This window comes from Larimichthys crocea, chromosome XV (genome assembly GCF_000972845.2).
Source record: "Larimichthys crocea isolate SSNF chromosome XV, L_crocea_2.0, whole genome shotgun sequence".
Classification (NCBI taxonomy): Eukaryota; Metazoa; Chordata; class Actinopteri; family Sciaenidae; genus Larimichthys; species Larimichthys crocea.
In genome coordinates this window covers 211,040-229,868 of record NC_040025.1, presented here as the reverse complement: position 1 = coordinate 229,868, position 18,829 = coordinate 211,040, and the positions used below count along the sequence as shown (strand labels likewise).

The 18,829-nt window shown below is 41.7% G+C and overlaps 1 protein-coding gene across 1 annotated transcript; it reads left to right on the top strand.

Annotated features, from left to right (window-relative positions):
• The first annotated feature begins 1,277 nt into the window (after nucleotides 1–1,277).
• Nucleotides 1,278–18,170, top strand: arih2 (ariadne homolog 2 (Drosophila)). Its single transcript, XM_010730071.3, has 15 exons — nucleotides 1,278–1,433; nucleotides 4,847–5,397; nucleotides 7,249–7,316; nucleotides 7,512–7,584; nucleotides 8,204–8,345; nucleotides 9,494–9,615; nucleotides 10,153–10,262; nucleotides 10,648–10,765; nucleotides 10,942–10,992; nucleotides 11,292–11,313; nucleotides 14,815–14,966; nucleotides 15,111–15,254; nucleotides 15,617–15,685; nucleotides 15,840–15,965; nucleotides 16,414–18,170. Exons 2-15 carry the CDS (start codon nucleotides 5,131–5,133, stop codon nucleotides 16,483–16,485), a joined length of 1,536 nt encoding a protein of 511 aa, XP_010728373.1. The 5' UTR covers nucleotides 1,278–1,433; nucleotides 4,847–5,130; the 3' UTR covers nucleotides 16,486–18,170.
• The last annotated feature ends 659 nt before the right edge of the window (nucleotides 18,171–18,829 follow it).

Here is an 18,829-nt window from a genome sequence, read left to right as displayed (position 1 = left end):
TTGGGCTCTGTTTTCACATTTCCTTCCTCATTTGACCATGATAGGATGTGGGATTTTTGACTTGTGCTGACCGATTACCCAGTAGTATTCTTAGCCAGATTCAAAGACACACACATAAAACATCATTTGCACCTGCTACTTTAATGCAGGCAGTAAAATATGTGTGCAAGATGAGATAAGATTTTTCTGACTAGGTTTAAATATTTGTCAGGAAAATTTCACTGCAAAATCATGGTGTATTTATCAAAAGTAATGTGTGTGATTGTGCATCTGTAACAACTGTCTGAACTGTTGTGAATGACATTTTGCATTAGATGCTGATGCATCTTCCTCCTCAGCAATTCAAGACCAATTAGCAATGCATTAACCCCAGGGGCTGGGCCCACTGCTTCTCTCAGGGCCTGCTGAGAACCATAGCACAGCACAGCACAGCACAGCAGAGGGTAATGCATTGTTTATAAAGCTATTGGTCACATACCTTCAGAGCTAAAGCACTTTGAGTTTCCAACCAGCTGCAGAGCTGCAGCACCTGCAGTTATAGCTCAACCTGTGTCACTTTTATGCAAGGAAAGTTTAGACCTGCAGATTTTGCTGATATAATGACGTCCAAACTCCAAAAGGTTCAGACACATGTTTAAGTTGCTACAGGAACTTTACACTAACCCAAGTGTGAGGCGAGTCAGTACACCGTGCTGATGACGTGTCAGTGTATGCCAATGAAAGTCTAAACACACATCAACTGTGCCATAGTTCAAGGATGATTGTTGATAATGTGAAACTAATTCTCTAATGCCAACAAAGAATGACTGTCACATGGAGCTTAAAAACCCAAAAGCGCAGACTACATGCACGGACTAAAACCTTTGCATTGTGTGTGTTGATGTGACTTTGGGCGTGTCATTTTATGAAAAACCGTTGCAACATTGATCAAATGATGAAAGATAGGATGTGTGTAGTGTGTGTGTGTGTGGGGGGGAACTGCATTGGGGAAGGAGAGAGTTTGCAAACATTTTTCCTTCTGTTTTTTTTGTCATCTAGATGCACAGCGGATGAGGAATAAGTAATGTGATATAAAGTCAACAAACCTGGCAGGCCTGCAACTGACTAAAGATAAATCCTGGATGTTGTAAGGTGAGATGAAACCCATGAACACTTAAGATGTTTCTGCCTCTTGTGATGCTGCTTGAGGTACTAATGGACAGCATTAATGCATGTAGTCCAGATGCTGCATCTCTGCTACAAGAGACAGAGACAGAGACAAGAGGAGGCTGGCATGAGAAACGCGGACGTGACGTCATAGATAAGTACCTCTGTAGCTGTCTGTCTTCCGCCTACCAGCCAGGCGAGCACAGTGTGAGTCGCTCTTTGGGTTAACACCACACAAAAACCTCTTCTGGCTGTCAACGCGGGCAGAGCCGACGCTGCCCTGAGAGGTAAATAACGCCGGCTTCAACCAGCGGACATGAATGTTGTGCTTGTTTAAATGTGCATGTTTACTCCGGAGCTCCAGAGGGCCTTGTTTACATCTCAATCCCCGGACTAGAGTGAATGAGAGGCGTAGGCACAGCATCAAGGAGGAGGGGAGGGGTGGTGGCTAACCTGGTTAGCTCATGCTGCAAATTCGTATTACACAGGCGAACCATTCACTTTTTTTTTGCTTGAAAACTTTAAACGAGTCTGTTCTGGAAAAGAAGCAACCAACAATTTAAGTCGTAAAACTCGCGGGTCTTGACATGCCGTCACTTCGCTGCTGAAGCATCTGCGCTAGCCCGGGAGCTAATCCGGCTAACGGTGAGTTAGCCAGCCGATGTATGGATCAGACCCGACCGCTGTTTTTAAAGTGTACTTTCCTTCAAGCTGAGATGAAACGTCCAGCAGCGACCAAGCCGTGCTTTTACGATGGTTTAAATCGCTTCGCAGACCTCTTACTCCCCATCCCCCCCTCTCTTCCCCAAGACGTGTTATCAAACCTGTGCTGAGTCGCTGTGTTACATTAGCCTAGCGAGATGTGTGTCACCCAGTTTCTGACTATTTTTAGCCCGGACCGGGCGGTATGCGTGCGGCCGTCTGTCACCGGGCAGGCACCGGGCAGGCACCGGGCAGGCTTCCCTGGCTAACTTGTTATATATTCACGTGGATGTTTGCGATGTCACATTTGACCCCGGTGCATCTAGATCAGGCAGTGGATTAAAAAACACACACACAGGTCAGGCTGAGCCTAACGTGACTTAGGGAGGGCCCCTGTGATGTCAAAGTTTGCATCATGTTCAGAGTATTGTACAAAGTTGTTGGTTTGTTTAACTCATGTGACGTTTGGCATGGAGAAAACACAACTTACCTCTCTATACATGTATAAAAACACACCATGAGCAGTGATCAGACTGTATTTTGACATGGACAGACACTTTGTCATGACTCTGGTGCTGCACAGCACAGCGGTGCTGTGGGAGCTGACTTTCCACAGTGCAGTTTTTACATGCAAAGGAATTTGATCGCTCTGCCAAAGGGCTGGGTAATGTTAGGGCGAAACAAGGCAATAGATAGCACACAAGCTGTTTTAGGTATGTAAACACATCATGTTGCAAATTGCAAAGTATTTTTTGAAGTCGTCACGGGAGAAATCTGCTTCACGGTGTAAAGAAATCCACAAAATGATCCCATTTGTAGATAAAAGACATGTAAAGATGTGTTTGCCAACCCTATACTGTCATTTTCTGTTGCGTGCTTGCTTGTTATCGTGTTTTAATTCCAGCCGCGGCAGGACTTCTCTTCCTGTTTTGTGTCCAGCGTTGCCACCAAGTTAACTGCGGTTATGGTTTGTCCGTTTGCCTCATCCTCGAAGCTAACGCATCTAATCCTCTAAACTGTGACATTAAGCCATAACCCGTGCCCTGTGTCCCGCACGTGTTTTAACAGATGCACACCGTAGTGGGATCTAAAAATACAGGATATGTGAGCGAGTGCTGATTTTAAAATTCCGCCTTTGTCACATTCAGTCCAGAGCCAGAGGCCAGCGTCAGGAGCAGAAGTAGGGCTGCAGAAACGGATGCAACCAGAGAAAAAAAAGTGGAAATAAGGAGGGGATTTCTAATTAATCATAGCACAGACAAAAACAAGTCAAATGTTGAGGAGGTTAGATGTAGCTGTGATCTGCAGGCTGGGACCTTGGACCTAATTCAGTCACAGTTCGTGGGCTAACTTGACGTCTAGCCTGCAAAGAAAATCAAGAGTTTGTCAAAAGACCACACTGTCCTGTAAATAAAACAAATTCAGAAACTAAACATCCTTTGTTAACACTCCAGCGTGGTTTAGGGAATTCAATATAATCTGAGGCAGAAATGGGCGCAGACACTCCAGACTTCACTGCTTACCTGCTGTGTCAGAAATCATAGCTTTTTAAATAAGTCAAAAATGATCGCTACCTGTTATTTGATAGCCCCCTTTGCTTTCGTTCTGTGGCCTAACTCAATTTAAGGGAGTAAATTGAACTTTATCAATAGTGGGTACGTTTGGCCGTAAGTGAGAGTAATGGAAAGCTACACCGTGTGAAATATAGTCTGCTCTGTGAAATCAAATTCAAAGAGTGAGATTAAAATGTATTTTAAGATTTAAGATTTGAGATCTTGTCACCAAAGACTCTCCCGAGTCTGTAAACCACCACCTGTTTTGAGTGGCTTTAGTCAGCAAGCTAGCATTTTCATCCACATGCCACAGGGACACATGAATATTAAACTCAGCAGCCACTGCAGCCTTCCGGCCAAAGTGTTTTTAATAACTCTTCTCACAAACAGTGCTCCCTAATGTGATCAGTGGAGTCGGACACCGGCGCTGTATTCTAAGACAGTTACTGCTGTTAATTACTTAAATGTTCGTTTAATAGACTTATACCGTAAGCTATTAAGAAAACACAGTGTGATGCTGGATTGTGGCCATGAACCAAAGAAGACAGGGAGTAGGTCTTCTCAGTTTATTGCATGTCTTGCACATTTATTTTCCGTCATGGCTTTTGAGTAGAGATAAATAGATCTCTAAATATTTTATTTTATCTGTCTTTTAACATAAAAGCAGAGGGCTTTGGGAATGTGTTTTTTTTAGTAGACATGAGGATAATCAGCAGAGAACAGTGTGAATTCACTATGTTGTCTGAGTGGGTGAAGATGTACAGAACAGTTGTACACCATTTCAGTGATATCAAGACACTGTAGATGTCTGACAGCCATCAGCGATCTATGTTGCCCTTTTCTCGCACCTATAAACTCTAGCGTTTATATTTTTTTCATTGTGCGTGCGGCTGCTGTCTTGGTGAGATCAATCAAATGGAATTAAGACGAAGTCACAAATTAAATACATACTTCTTCATAAGAAACATTTCTTTGGTTAGATATCGCTTCCACAACATTTATTAACAATGTCACCTTTTGTGCCAGTGAATGCGTGGCTGTGAGCTGAAACAACAAATCGATTAATCGTTCAGCAAAATCAATTCTTTTTTTTTTTTCCCCCAGCAAAAATGCCAAAGCATTCATTGTTTGCTGCTTTTCATTGTCTTATCAAACACCACCTCAGGCTTTAGGAAATTGCGGTCATTTGTCACTATTTTCACATTTTATAGATTTTTATATATTTATATTAATATTTAAAGTTTGTTGCCGTCCTTGCTGGGTCATGTTTTCTTGGAATATAAAGTGCAAGGTATAAATATACAGTCTCATCTCACTGCGTTACATGACATACAGAGATTAATACATTTTATTGAAGTACTGCTGCTTCTTATTTACTAATGTCTTTTTGCTTTTCTGCATCTTTGCTTCTTCTCTGTCTTTTTCTTTCCTTTCCTCCTCTTCAGTCTTTTTTCCTCTCCTCAGATCGGCCTGTGACCAGCTTTCCAAATGGGTGACGGGGAGTGTGACTTCTTCTGCTTCTTCCGCTGCTGCTGAGCGTGGTCTCTACGCAGCTCTGACAGACGGGAAGGCAAGCTGCCTCTGAACCGCGACACGAGCAAGTGCAAAGGTGCGTGGGAGACACGGGGAGTTGGAGCTTCAAACGAGCCATTTAAACTAATCGGACCACTAGGAATCCGACAGGTAGGCCAGTTGTCTACCTGTCCGGGTGATTGATTCAATCGACTGGATGTCTGTGGACATGAACAGCCAGGCGTCGGACAGTAATGAGGAAGACTTCGGGGTGAACTCTGAAGAAGAAGAGGATGAGGACGATGGAGGAGAGGAGGAGGATCAGGGCGACATTGCAGGCTACTATGAAGGCGTGGCCAGCGACGTGGAGCAACAGGGAGCTGACTCCTTCGACCCTGAGGAGTACCAGTTCACCTGTCTGACCTACAAAGAAAGCCAGTGGGTGCTGACAGAGGAGGTTAACACTGTGGCTGCTGCACTGAAGGTGAGTTGTGACTCTGAGAATGAAATAAAATATTCCCATCGCAGTATTTGCTGATCTGAAATTATCACTGGGCAAGAACAAGGCGCTGATAAAATGCAGGTCAAAGAAAAGTAAGATCACATAAGAACCAAACCAATTTTACTCAGGAAGATGGTGCAAAGAGTAAAACAGATCTGTTTCATGATTACCAACGTTGTGTTAAGCTGAACACACGTTTGAATTGTTCTTACTTTTTTTTTTACTTCTCTCATAAGAGGATTGAATAAGTTATAAAATAGTGATTTCATAACCGCTCAGTAATGCTAATAAAATGATAATTCCTGCACGGAGACTGTTAATTAAGTCCCTCTCTTGTGATCACAGAAAAAAAAATGAAAGCGACAGAAAGTTTGCTACTGCTTCATTGTACCCAGCTGTGTTTGTGAAAGGTATACACGATTGTTGTGAGAGAGCTGACACTTTCACAGTACAGTGGCAATCCATTTTTAGTGTGTTTCAGAAAATCAAATGCCGCCTAAGTGTTGATGGAAGGTCAAAACAAGAGGGGAAAATGTTTGAGTGGTGATACCTGAATTGGTGATACAAATTTGAAAAAAATGAATCATAATGGCAAGAAGAAAAGTCTATGAATGAAATTATCACGTTGCTCTCTAAACACACAGAAGGTAAAGAGAAATTTTCTGGGCTTTATGCAACCATTTTGCTAGTTTCCTGTGTACACTCTAAGTTCAGATGTATATCATAACTTTTTCGCCTGCATGGCTGCAGTTTGTTGGTTGAAGTCATGGTTGTTATAAAATGATCTGCCTGAAGTGAGTGTACTCTCCCTGCAGACTAATTGTAATCTCTGACCGTTCGCGTTGCTCAGAGTACACACATTATATTATTGCATTCTTTCAGTGACACTGAAGGAGGCAGTGATCACCAACATCATCTTGAATACGGCCTCTGATACCGCATAATGATCAGTTCACTCTCGTTTGTTTGGAGCAACTTTGCTGAGTGTGCATGCTGTTTTGCAGTAGCACCTTATTTCACACTCACAGTTACACATAATCACTCCTGGGAGCTGCACGGCACAAATGACTTGTCTCCTGTTAGTAGCTCCCAGAGGAGCAGTTATGTGTTGATGGCAGAAGATGAAAGAAGGAGCGCATTTCAGTCATTTTACTTCCAGGCTTTTCTAACCTCATAGGCACCTGGCCTATAGTGCAAGCAGAACAACGCACACTAATGTCTTCCTTTTTATAGTCAAGGTCCTGCGTCACCTAATATTCACTGTACTTTAACAGCTGAGAAAATACAAGAGGTGTTAATAGTATTCTATACATTGTTCCAAAACAAAAGACTGACTACATTATTTGTCTCTGTAATAATATCACAGTCCAAAGTGACGTCTTTGAATGCCTTATTGTCTTGCCAGTGATCAATAAACCAAAGGGTACTCGATTTACAACAGGGTAACAGAGAAGAGCGAGTAAATGTTTGCATTTGAGAAGCTGTGTTTAGCAAACGTTTTCCTTTGGTGAAATAATTAATCAGATGGTTGTTTCAGTTTCTTCTGGGTTTTAGGTGTCCTCCATATTTGGTTATGTTTTGTTGGTTACTTAGTTGTAGCCAAAATATGAGCACATAGGAAGCCTTGCGTTATCAGTGTTCAGCAGGGTTGTGATCATGAAGCATTTCCTTCTCATGAGCAGTATTCTTATCCATCACTGTAAAAACAGACATGACCTCTGTGTATCCTTACAGATTAGCTGACTTCCAACACAGCCAAGGCAGTCATGTGTCCCTGAAGCAACATTTCTTTGCTTTTAATTGAATCTCTCTCTCTCTCTGTCTCTCTCTCAGGTTTTACCAGCGGTAGCAAAATTGATCCTGGTGCATTTTCACTGGCAGGTTACACAAATACTGGACAGGTATGATTTTAATTCTTATGATTCTCTAGTCTCTTTTACTTTTCTATTAGAATTCCTCCTCCTCACTCTCTTTATCATATTATCCTTCTTGTCTCTGATTTCCTTGAACTATTTTCTCTAACTCTATAAATCCATTCTTTTATTCTCAGGGTTTTTTTTGTCTCTCTCTCATTGCTCTGTCCATGTCTCCCACAGATATAAGTCCAACTCATCTCTGCTGTTGTCGGACGCTCTGGTCCAGCCCAGCAGCACCTGCAGATCAGTCACTGTGAGTAACAGATCACATGCAAGAAGCCAGACCTTACCTGAACACCTGAACACAAATACCATTTTCATGCTTTGGCCATACCTTTTTATTCAAATTTTAATATTCATATCTTGCGGCCAAGCTAAGAACTACTACACAACTGTGTATTGGTTACACACTTAGTTACACAGACATCGGTCCTGCATGTGTGTCCTCAGGGAGAGCCTTGTGTAAAAGCCACAATAAAGCAATAAAATCCTTGAAGACCTAGTTTGAACCTGGAATCAATGTTCCGTTTTTCTTTGTAACCTCTGATTCACCGCTATACATTCACAGCAAAGTAACTCTAAGGACAAGTCGTCATCATTATTACTGTAATGCAGCAGATAATCTACGAGTAGTGGAAAAAAAGTTGATTAGTTGCAGCACTCATCTATATTTTAACTTTGACAACAATGGTTGTTTGATTATCCCCCCCACACACACACACACACACACACACACACACACACACGTGTTATTTTAAAAAACAACATTTAACAAGCGAGAGTTCTGTACTGAGCTCATCTTCATCTTCCAGCTCTACTGTGCAGTCTGAGTTTGATGGTGTGTTCGTGATTGATGTGTTTGTGTGTTTCAGGCCCCTCAGTCCCTCCAGTGTGGTGTGTGTCTACAGGTCGTCCGGAGAGACTCTCTGCTGGCACTGCCCTGCCAGCACTCCTTTTGCAAAGCATGCTGGGAGCAGCACTGCACTGTACTGGTCAAAGATGGCATGGGAGTGGGTGAGTAGAGCGTTTATGTATGTATAGTCATCAAAGCTGGCATTGGAGTGGGTGACTCACACTTTGTAAGCTCACAAGTGTCTGTATGTCTGTCCTTGTGTGTGTGTGTGTGTTCAGGGTTTGATCCTCTGATCCTTTTGAAGTTTATTTTAGTCTGTGTTTTCTTGCCAAACCAGCAGGGTCTGCAGACTAATATTGAATTTAATGAGCTGATGTACATCAGTCGCTCCATGATACTGTTAATGACAGAAAACTGCACAGATATCCAACAACATTTGTTTACGTATTTGTGTGTGTTGAATCCAGTCGTGACTTTGAAGATAAGGGAGGTGTAATGGGAGGTTTTGATGACTCCTCTCTGGTGTAAGATGTACCAAGCAGGCATGCTCCTACCTCCTGATTATTAGTGTGCGTGTGAATCTGAGAGAGAAAGAGTGCTTGTGTCAGCAGGAGCACAGATGGTGTGTGGGTGTGTACACGGATATGTATAAGTTTTTGTGCAGTATGCTGTATTTGTGTGGTAAAGTGCATACAGCTTACCAGACTCCCTGTCCTCTTTGTGTATGTGTGTGTGTGTGTGTGTGTGTGTGGGAGAACAATTACTTTTGTGTGCAAACATATCTGTATGCTGTTGTGTCCCTGTGCTACTTTCCAACTGAGCTTGATAAGTGTCTCTATCAGCTGTACGAAGGACACTTTTATGAAGACAGATGATCCCAGTCCAGTTTCTGGGTCACTGTAACTAGAAACCAGACCGAACAACTGCACAGAAACTGTCTCAGTCATGGATGAAGTTAAAATGTTGGATGTACTTTATTGGTGCATAAACATAAACTGAATTTGAGGACTGTGTGTTTATTTGTTTATTTAAAAAAAATCCCCATTAGCCAAGACGACAGCTATTCATCCTGGGGTCCAGACAATAATATTTAATAAAGCACAGCAGGCATTACAATCTCATGTAAATATAAAAATGAAAGAAAAACATTATACAGTCATGTGTCACATAACCCAACCACACTCAAAAAAGATAATGATATAATTAAGGTGTTCATATCAAGTACACTGTTCAAGTATGTGTTGCTTCTCTCAGTATATCTGTCACTGATTCAGGACTCCGTGTGATAAATTTGTGTGTGTGTGTTCAGGTATCTCGTGTATGGCTCAGGACTGTTCCCTGCAGATGCCAGAAGACCATGTCCTGCCACTGCTGCCAGCAGAGGAGCTGAAAGACAAATACAGACGCTACCTCTTCAGAGATTACGTCGAGGTCTGTGTGTGCTGAATCTGTTTGCTCAAATGCCGCGTCAAGGTCTGCATGTATAGCAGATGAGACGTCCGAGGCATTTGGAAAGGCAGTGAGGGAAAAACTCAGTGAGCCCTTGTGTGTTTGTTTCATCGAGTGGACATTTGTGTCTCAGCACTAAATCCGAATCCTCTCTTTATCACTCTCTTCACTGTCTGTCACACCAGCTGGGGTTCAAACTAAATATATTCATAAAAAACAATTATCTCAAATTAGACAGTCATGTTTTCATGTCATGTTTTCTGAAAGTATCGTTCATCCAAATGACAAAGAAACACTTTCAGTTTTGAGATGACTGTCTGCGATTTCTTCATACAATTGAGCGGAACAGAAATTTGTGATGCTTACAATAGAGGAAAAATTACTTCTTAAAATCTAAGAGTAACATGTCTTTCTGGGAACAATATTCTTAGTCACCCAACTATTTAACTATTACTTTTTTTTTGTTCATTTTGACCTTCTTTTATGTATTACTTGATCCCTGTCTCTCTGTCTCCACAGAGTCACTTCCAGTTGCAGTTGTGTCCGGGTGCAGACTGTCCTATTGTCATCAAGGTGCAGGAGCCACGGGCGCGCAGGGTGCAGTGTAGCCGCTGCAGTGAAGTGTTCTGGTAGGGGACACACACACACACACACACACACACACACACACACACACACACACACACACACAGAACATTTTTATTCAGTCCAAGAACAAGTGACATTCTGGACAAAGTGGGAGTAAGAGGAAAACATGTTTTTTATTCCAAGAGAAGATAAAAATAAATAAAGTTGAATGAGAAAAGCCCATTTGATTCACAGATGGCCACACAGCTGATAGTGTGGTTAAGTGAATTAAATTCTTTTCACACACAAAGTTCCCTTAGTAATTTAAGCTCTTTAAGTCACCACAGCTGTTAAACCGTTACTAACTATTATATGATGTCAGAGTCACTTTCTAGCATACTGTACTGACGGATGAATCTGGTTTGGCCTTTCTGTTGTTTTCCTCAGTTTCAAATGCCGTCAGATGTACCACGCACCCACAGACTGTGCAACGATCCGGAAATGGCTGACCAAATGTGCAGATGACTCGGAGACGGCAAACTACATCAGCGCGCACACTAAAGATGTATGGCTGATCTATATATGTACACATGAAGTCACACACATACAAAAACACTGGTATTTCAATGTATTGTTGATTTTGTACGCTCATATGGCATTCTCACACAGTTTGCAAACACATATTACTTATTATCTGTAATACAGTGCTGTAACCTGTCACTTACCCTAATTCTCCTCTAGTGTCCTAAGTGCAATATCTGCATTGAGAAGAACGGAGGGTGCAATCACATGGTGAGTCAGAGCTGAAAATCACTCTTTCCCAGAACAAAGGAAATGCTAAAAATATATTCTGATTCTGAGAGCAGAAGCGCAACATTTGGATGCTTGATTAAATCACACATGTAGACGTCTTTAGTCATATTTTTAACACTTTCTAAACTGCATGTGAGACACAGCAGGCATGTTAAATCAAGTGTTAAGCTGCTGATTTCCTCAGATTTGTTTCAAGTCAAAAGTGTGTGAGACTCATAGTTGTTTTGTCAAGTCTCTAGTTCCCTAATTTTTCCCCCCTCTGTCTTTCTTTGTTTCAGCAATGCTCCAAGTGCAAACATGGTGAGTAGTTTATCTCACATCTCCAGCATGATCTAATGATGGATGAACTTACTAGTGGCACAATACATGACACTAAAAGTAAAGTCATCAATCATAATTATGAGACGGGAATTGAAAGTTGAGGTGTCGTTAGAATTAAAATTGTGTTTATCTGTTTGTGTTGTGCCCTTTTTTTTTTCTTCCTATAAGGAGAAAGTGGGAGGTAAAAAACGCAGCTCATGACTTCATTAATCTGTATTTAGTGATTTTTAAAAAGGAGCGCAATCCCCCTGCTGGAGCCCCAAGGCATTACTAGCAGATCACCGTTACAGTACATACTCCCCCTCAAAACAAATGTTGTTGCCAACATTCTAACCGTTAGTGTTAATAAGAGGTTAAACTGTACACCATTAATAAACACACAGTGCAACATTTCAGATTTACTCTCATTTGACCTTATATAGTGCAGTGACATTGACTGGAACTATTTTCTTTATAGATAGGCAAACACTCAGTGTCCTTTAGTGTCCTTAATAACTGCCGTGGTCCATTTTTAACCTGCACCGTCCACTTAGTTAGGTATGGTTTCAACACAGTGCGTCAACAGCCCATAGCTGCCCTCTTACCAGCTCTGTCTGTGTTGCACTTCCACATTAACTTCACTTTCTCTGTGTAATAACGGTCTCTCTCACATAAAACAGTCCATTTGCATGTCAACTCTGTGTTAAACAGTCCTTTTTATTTTATCCTTTGAGTGTAATATCTGTGCATCTACTCAGTTCAGTGAGTTCAGTGTTTCCACTGTCCATTTCACTAGTGCCCAAAGTACTAGAAGTGGTACGGCTGTACAGTATATGCCCAAGATACCTTACGGTTCGTTTGCTGCTGTAGTGTTCCTGTGTGGTAACATGCTGGTGTGCCAAGTCTATCATATGTGAAGAGCTTGGGTCGTCTGTGCAGTCGTCTAGGCCCATGATGTTTATCACAGTCTGGGGCACTTTGCAAAGGTGATGGGACAGCATTCTCCACAGGCAGATCCTCAACATAACTGTCCTCTCTTTCTCCGATGAGTCATTTATTTGGATTGTTGATCCTTGTTCTGTCTCTCACTGGCTCAGGTGGCATGTTTTCCTCTGACTGTATGCGTTCAAGCTATGGAGTTGTACTAGCATGTGGGCATGGTTCAGATTTCTGCTGAAGTGCTACTGGATAATACTCATCACCATCGTCCATTTCCTCCGACTAGTCTGCTTCCTCAACTCCTCCCACCCTTCTTTTCCTTACTCATGGCAGTACTCTCTCCACAGGCAAGTGGTCACATGGGAGACTAAGGACATAAGGAGATTACGATGTAGGAACCTTGATCTCCCTTTCCCTTTTTCAAGTCTGAGTTCATCAACGGGCATTTCTTTATTCACTTGGCGCACAGCTGTGTGGACTGTGTCCTCCCAGTTTGCCTGGACCACCACGTGGTGTCATGTTCCTTATTAAAACATGATCACCAGGGTGATGATTACAAGGATATATTCGTAACCACCCTTACATTTCAACAAGTCAACTGAAACAAGCTCGAGAGGTTGGGTGGTGACGATGTTTGTCAGTGGTGCTCTTGTCTCGTGGCTTGACTTCTTATGTTTGAGGCACACACATCTCCTTGTGACATAAGCCTCTATCTCTCCTTGCATATAGGGCCAGTAAAACCTGATCCTGTAACAGTGATTCTATCCTATCCACACCTTGAGTGCCCATGATGCCCCTGCATCATGAAGTTCCTTCAGTACTTTACTTTTATGTTTTTCTGGGAGCACCGACTGTTTTCTGTTGGCAGTTTTCCTGTACAACACCCCATTCTCATTTATCTCCAACTTGTCCCACTCTCTCAGGAGACATGTGATCTGTGAACTGAGTTATTTTAGTTCTCGACCTGACAGCTTTTTTTCTGACATTTCTGACTCACCCCAGGGTGTCACAACGGCTGTTAGATGTCTTCTGTCCTTGGCCATGAACCCTTGATGATATGCCTTTCCCTGGTCCAGTAGTGAGAAGAGAGTGTTCCCTCCCAGAGTGTCCATAATGTCCTGTACTCTGGGGATGGGTGGCGGTCTGGATGAGTTTTCTTATTGAGCTTCCTATAGTTGATACACAAATGCAGTGTACAAAGTTTTCAACACAACTTGCACTATCAAGTCCCATAAATAATCTCTCTTAAATATGTTGGAAGGATAAACTGACTTGACTGTACAGTCCTCCATGCAGGCATAATGTCTTGATTTTTGTTCACCAACAATGATTTTTGCGACTGTGCCTGCCCTCACTGACACAAGTTTTATAAGGTGTGGACAGTGGGAGGGAAAACACTGGATAAGAGATTCAAGCTGCTTGGTGGAACTAACTGTGGGGGTGCAGGTGTGGGCCTTTACATGGTTTCTTTACTTTAGCTCTGAAGTCTTTCAACAGCACCATGTCAGCGTGCATTTCTTTGATTTCTGACAGCAGATCAGGGGGCAGAGTCGCTGTGTTTTGCGGCATGGCTCCTTTCTTTTCCACTGGAACTTCACTTGACTGGACAATGTTCAGTTTCTCCAGCCACAGCTTACCTTATCAGAACATTTTGAGGGGTCTCTTTAATGCTCTGGACCTCAGAGGTGAGTTGCTCTGTGGCACCTCTGTCCTGGTAGTCAGACCTGAGAATCCAGCGGAGGGCAGGCAGTGTAAGCTTGTCTTTTCCTTCAATCTAACTACGTAACTGCAGGCCTGGTGTGATGGTGCGAGTCACAGCATCAACAATCTCTGACTCTGGATAGCCCTTGCTAAGCCCACTTTCACCAGACTTTTTGTCTGGCCAGGCTAGAAAAGATTAGCCTATCTTTTTGCCCTGGCTCGCCTATCTGTATCTATCTATATTTTAAAATCTTTGCACCACTTGGAGCCAGTGGGGGGTGCCAGTCTCTGCTGACCTTTACCTCCTTCTGGAGGTTCTCCTGTTCATCAAATCTGATTTAGGGTTTCACATTCACTTAAGTACCTCCAAATGTTGTGCCCTTTTTAAGGGGAACAGCGGGAGAAAAATAAAAATGCAGCTCATGCCTTCATTCATCTGTATTTCGTGATGAAGAGGAGCGCCTTGCTGGAGTCTGGAGGCATTACTAGCAGATCACCATTACATTTGCATCTTGTGGTTATATCGTTGAGTAGAATACCCAAAATAAGCCTCATAAACCAACAAAAGAACAAAAATTATGATTCAGAATAACTTGTAAAGCTCCAGTTTTAGAATTGTTTTTCACTTCACAGTGTCCACTGGTACGCCAATGTCTCCCACAAGTCACCAGCTTCTTCTTCATCAGTTAGTTTAGAAACGTGAATAAACCATGACTGTCATCTGAAGAGATATAACGACCAACCACAGCCAGTATCTGTCATCAGACATAAGTGAGCTGAGCTGAGCCTTTAGATGATACAAAGCGTGTGTCACTTACTGTCCGTTCAGACTCCATAAATGCGTTTTGTGTCTCCTGAAAGACTTCTGCTGGATGTGTCTTGGTGACTGGAAGACTCACGGCAGTGAATACTATGAGTGCAGCCGCTACAAAGAAAACCCTGATATAGTCAACCAGAGCCAGCAGGCTCAGGCCAGAGAGGCCCTCAAGAAATACCTCTTCTACTTCGAGAGGGTGAGTTCTTTGGATCTCCGTTTTACATTATTGCACAGATAACACAAATTAAATGTATAAAGAGCAAAAAAAGTTGAGATGTGTTTATTTGCGCTGTCGTTTCTTAATTTCTATTTGTCTTTTTATCAATCTTTATCTCACCAGTGGGAGAATCACAACAAATCTCTGCAGTTGGAGGCTCAGACGTACCAGAGGATCCAGGAGAAGATCCAGGAGAGAGTGATGAACAACCTGGGAACCTGGATCGACTGGCAGTACCTGCATAACGCTGCAAAGCTACTGGCTAAGGTACACAGACAGAGCATGTGGTGTTGGAGCACATCAGCGAAGACGCACGCCTTACACTGATAACAAAGTGTGATAAGATGTTAATCATTCACCAGCACTCATGAAAACCTTTTTGTTTAGTAACCTTGTCACTCCTCTTTCGTGCTGTAAAATGTTCTGTGAAAAAGTAAAATCCAGTAGTTTGTGTGTCATGAAGCAAAATATGCTAAATCTGTTTTTAAGGAGTAATATTCATATAATCATCTACAATACATTATAGCGGTGCCTTTCTGAATTTTTAGTCTGGCTTATAGTAAACCTTTTCAAAAAGTTCCTGTGTTAGTACATCGTCATCAATGTATCCTGTCTTTTTTTGTTTCCAGTGTCGTTACACACTGCAGTATACGTATCCTTACGCCTATTACATGGAGTCCGGCCCACGCAAGAAACTGGTGAGAAACAAACATTTATAGTATTTCAAATTTCCTACAGTTTTTTTTTGAGTCTTAACTCTGTAATGTTAATTGTGTTGTCATCTTTGGTTTTCTCGGCAGAGGGGAGGGTGATTGCCTGATATTTCTACTTTTTATTCGTCCTTTTCTCCAGTTTGAGTACCAGCAGGCCCAACTTGAAGCAGAGATAGAAAACCTGTCATGGAAGGTGGAGCGGGCTGACACTTATGAGAGAGGAGTTGTGGGAGGCGAGGGGGAGCTCAGCGCCAGTGACAGAGGGGTAAGGACTGATTGAGACATTCATGTACCCACTCAGGATGAGTTTGCAGCACTTTAATCCGGTCAGACATGTAATTTATCCAATTATTTGTTTTCTGACTAAATATCTGCTAAACTAATGACATTCCCACGAGCTTCAGCCATAGTGATTCGTACTAATTAGTAACTGTTAGCATGCTAGAAGAAGGTGAACATGGTAAACATACCTGCTAAACATGAGCATGGTAACATTCCTAATAAAAACCAATAAAAACTTGTAATTGTGAAGCTAAATATTTAATCTACATAAAATTTTCACTGTTATCAGTTGACAGTTTGCCTAATGTAAGTCCCGACAGTAAGTTCTCAACGTAGCTTAATCCACTGTTAATATGATCTTTATTTTTTTTAATTCTTCTCAGTCTCTCTTGTTTTATTAGTCTTGGTCACTTGTTTTTGTCCTTTTACAGGATCTGGAGAATCAGATGCACATTGCTGAGCAGAGGCGACGCACGCTGCTGAAGGATTTCCATGACACCTGAAGCTCCATCGCGACTGCAAAGCACCAGCATCTCCCTCCTTACTTCCTACCTTTCTTCCTTGCCTCTTACCTTTGCTTCCTTCCACGTCCATCCCTCAGTGCAGTCATACTGACCCCTTCTTTTTGCTTCTCTACAGTCACTCATTTGCTTCTTTCTTTCTGTCTTTCCCTCCTCTCACTCCCATAATGCTGCAGGGTCACAGAATGGCACGATTGTATCTTCCCTTCCTCCACTTATCCTCACTTACACATTTTGGCTTTCAAACCATCACATTCACCGTGGTTACACCTGTTGCTTCTTCTCAGATCGGTGAAATTTTAAGGGTCTTGTCATGCGTGAAAACACTGGGTATATATATATTTTTTTTGCATTAGTCATTCAGACACTGAAATTAGCAGCTAAAAGCAACATGGTGCCTCTTGAAAAGAGAAGATCTGATTAAACAGAAATGTAAAGGTGCTATGGATGAAGAAGCTTTTGATACTAAGCAGACAAGGAAGATGCGGGAGATTAAATAAATTTTCTTTAAGGAGACTGTTGATTGTGGATCTGTATTTGGTGGTTTCACATAGACTGTAATGACTTATCAGGCTGTTCACTGGCAGTTGTATCTGTAACACTTTACTGCTTTAGCCTGGACACATGCAAAGTGGATATTCTGAATTTATTTCACATTTAAATTTCAGTTACATCTCCTAAACTGCAAAAGATTGATTTTAAAGGAAACTAAGGAAAATGATTACAGCAAAAAGATGGAGTGATTCTGGAAGAAGCTGCTTGTTTACATCAGCAGAACACAGAAACTGTGCCAGCTAGTGAAGTGTGATACCTGTGGATGAAACATGTCAGATTATGAAGACCTTTCATTGTAAAAGTGCTTTAAAAAAAATCTGCCATAAACATGTACGTGGTGTGTTTACTGTGGAAAAATGGTGACCTCACAGCTCCACATACTCCTTAATATACTTGAAAAAGAAAAAACAACAATATTTTGCTACGTATGATGCATGTTCATGTACACAAAATACTAATAAAATGAATGTGTGTTTAGATGATAACTTTTTTAGATTTGGATGCCAGAATTCCACAATAAACACACCTCTTGTGGCACCATACCTCACCTGTTACAACCACTACTGCCAGCACATAGTTGCTAGTCATTGTGGTCAAAGTAAAACTTACTGAATTACTTAGTCCTCTTCTTGTCTCTTTAAGTTCTCATATTATAGATCCAGACCAGTGTGAGCATTAAAAACCTAACATCTGTACCTCCACCGATCACATGAAGAAGTTGAAGCAGCAAGTGTAATCTCAGCCATTCACGTACACTACAGCACCATCTATTGACATAGCATTTGCACGCACACATGGACACACTCATGCTCAAACACTCCGCTGCAGAAAATAAACGTTAACCGTTAATTTGTCTCCTTCAACCATCTCGTGCTCTCTCCTCTTTCGTTCTTTACAGTCACCCCCCTCTCACTTTATTTTGCTCTTTCTTTTCTCTCTTCTTCCTGCTCACATTGTTCACTTTTCTTCTGGAAAATGGCTGTTGATAGATAGATCATTTAAAAAAAAAAAAAGAAAAAAAACCCCCAACAAAAATACAAAAAAATTGTTGTAATTTTCAACGGTTGTACATTAATACAGAAATAGAGTTACTGAGAGTTTTTAAAACCGGACCCTGTCTCTTGTGTGTTCATTACACACACACACAAACAAACACACACAGACAAACAGAGGATCAAACTCTTTAAACAGTTTCATTCAAGTAAAAATAATATAGTTCCAGAAATGTAATCATGGTGGTTTAAGTTAATATGACAAGCTAGTGATGATGATGACTGTATATAAATGCCTGAACATGACGCTCATACGACGCTTTAAGATATAGAGGAATAACATCACAACAAAACCACCTGACCACTCTTGAACAAATTCAGCTTTTAGAGGTAAAAATGCAAGTCCATATTGTGATTATATATTATTAAGGGGAAGATTCTCTATGATTATTAATATACTAGCACAAGCACTCAATGTGCCAGTCATTAGTCTTATTGGCACTTAAGATCTGTGTGCGTCTCCCTTATCTGTGGTGCAAATGTGAATGACGCGTGCATACACTGAATGTATTAAATATTACTCCAAATATCTAGAATGATTTTTAATGTAGTCCCTGCGGGGACTTTTAGAACCCCAGTAACCTCTGACATTATCGGTCTGGCACCTTGTTTGGCCCGGGGCCCTGGTAGTCTGCCACAGCCTAACATAGTTGAGAGTAAGAACGTGCCAGGATAGTAATAACTGCTGTGCTGCTCCGGCCTGACCCTTCTGTGCTGAC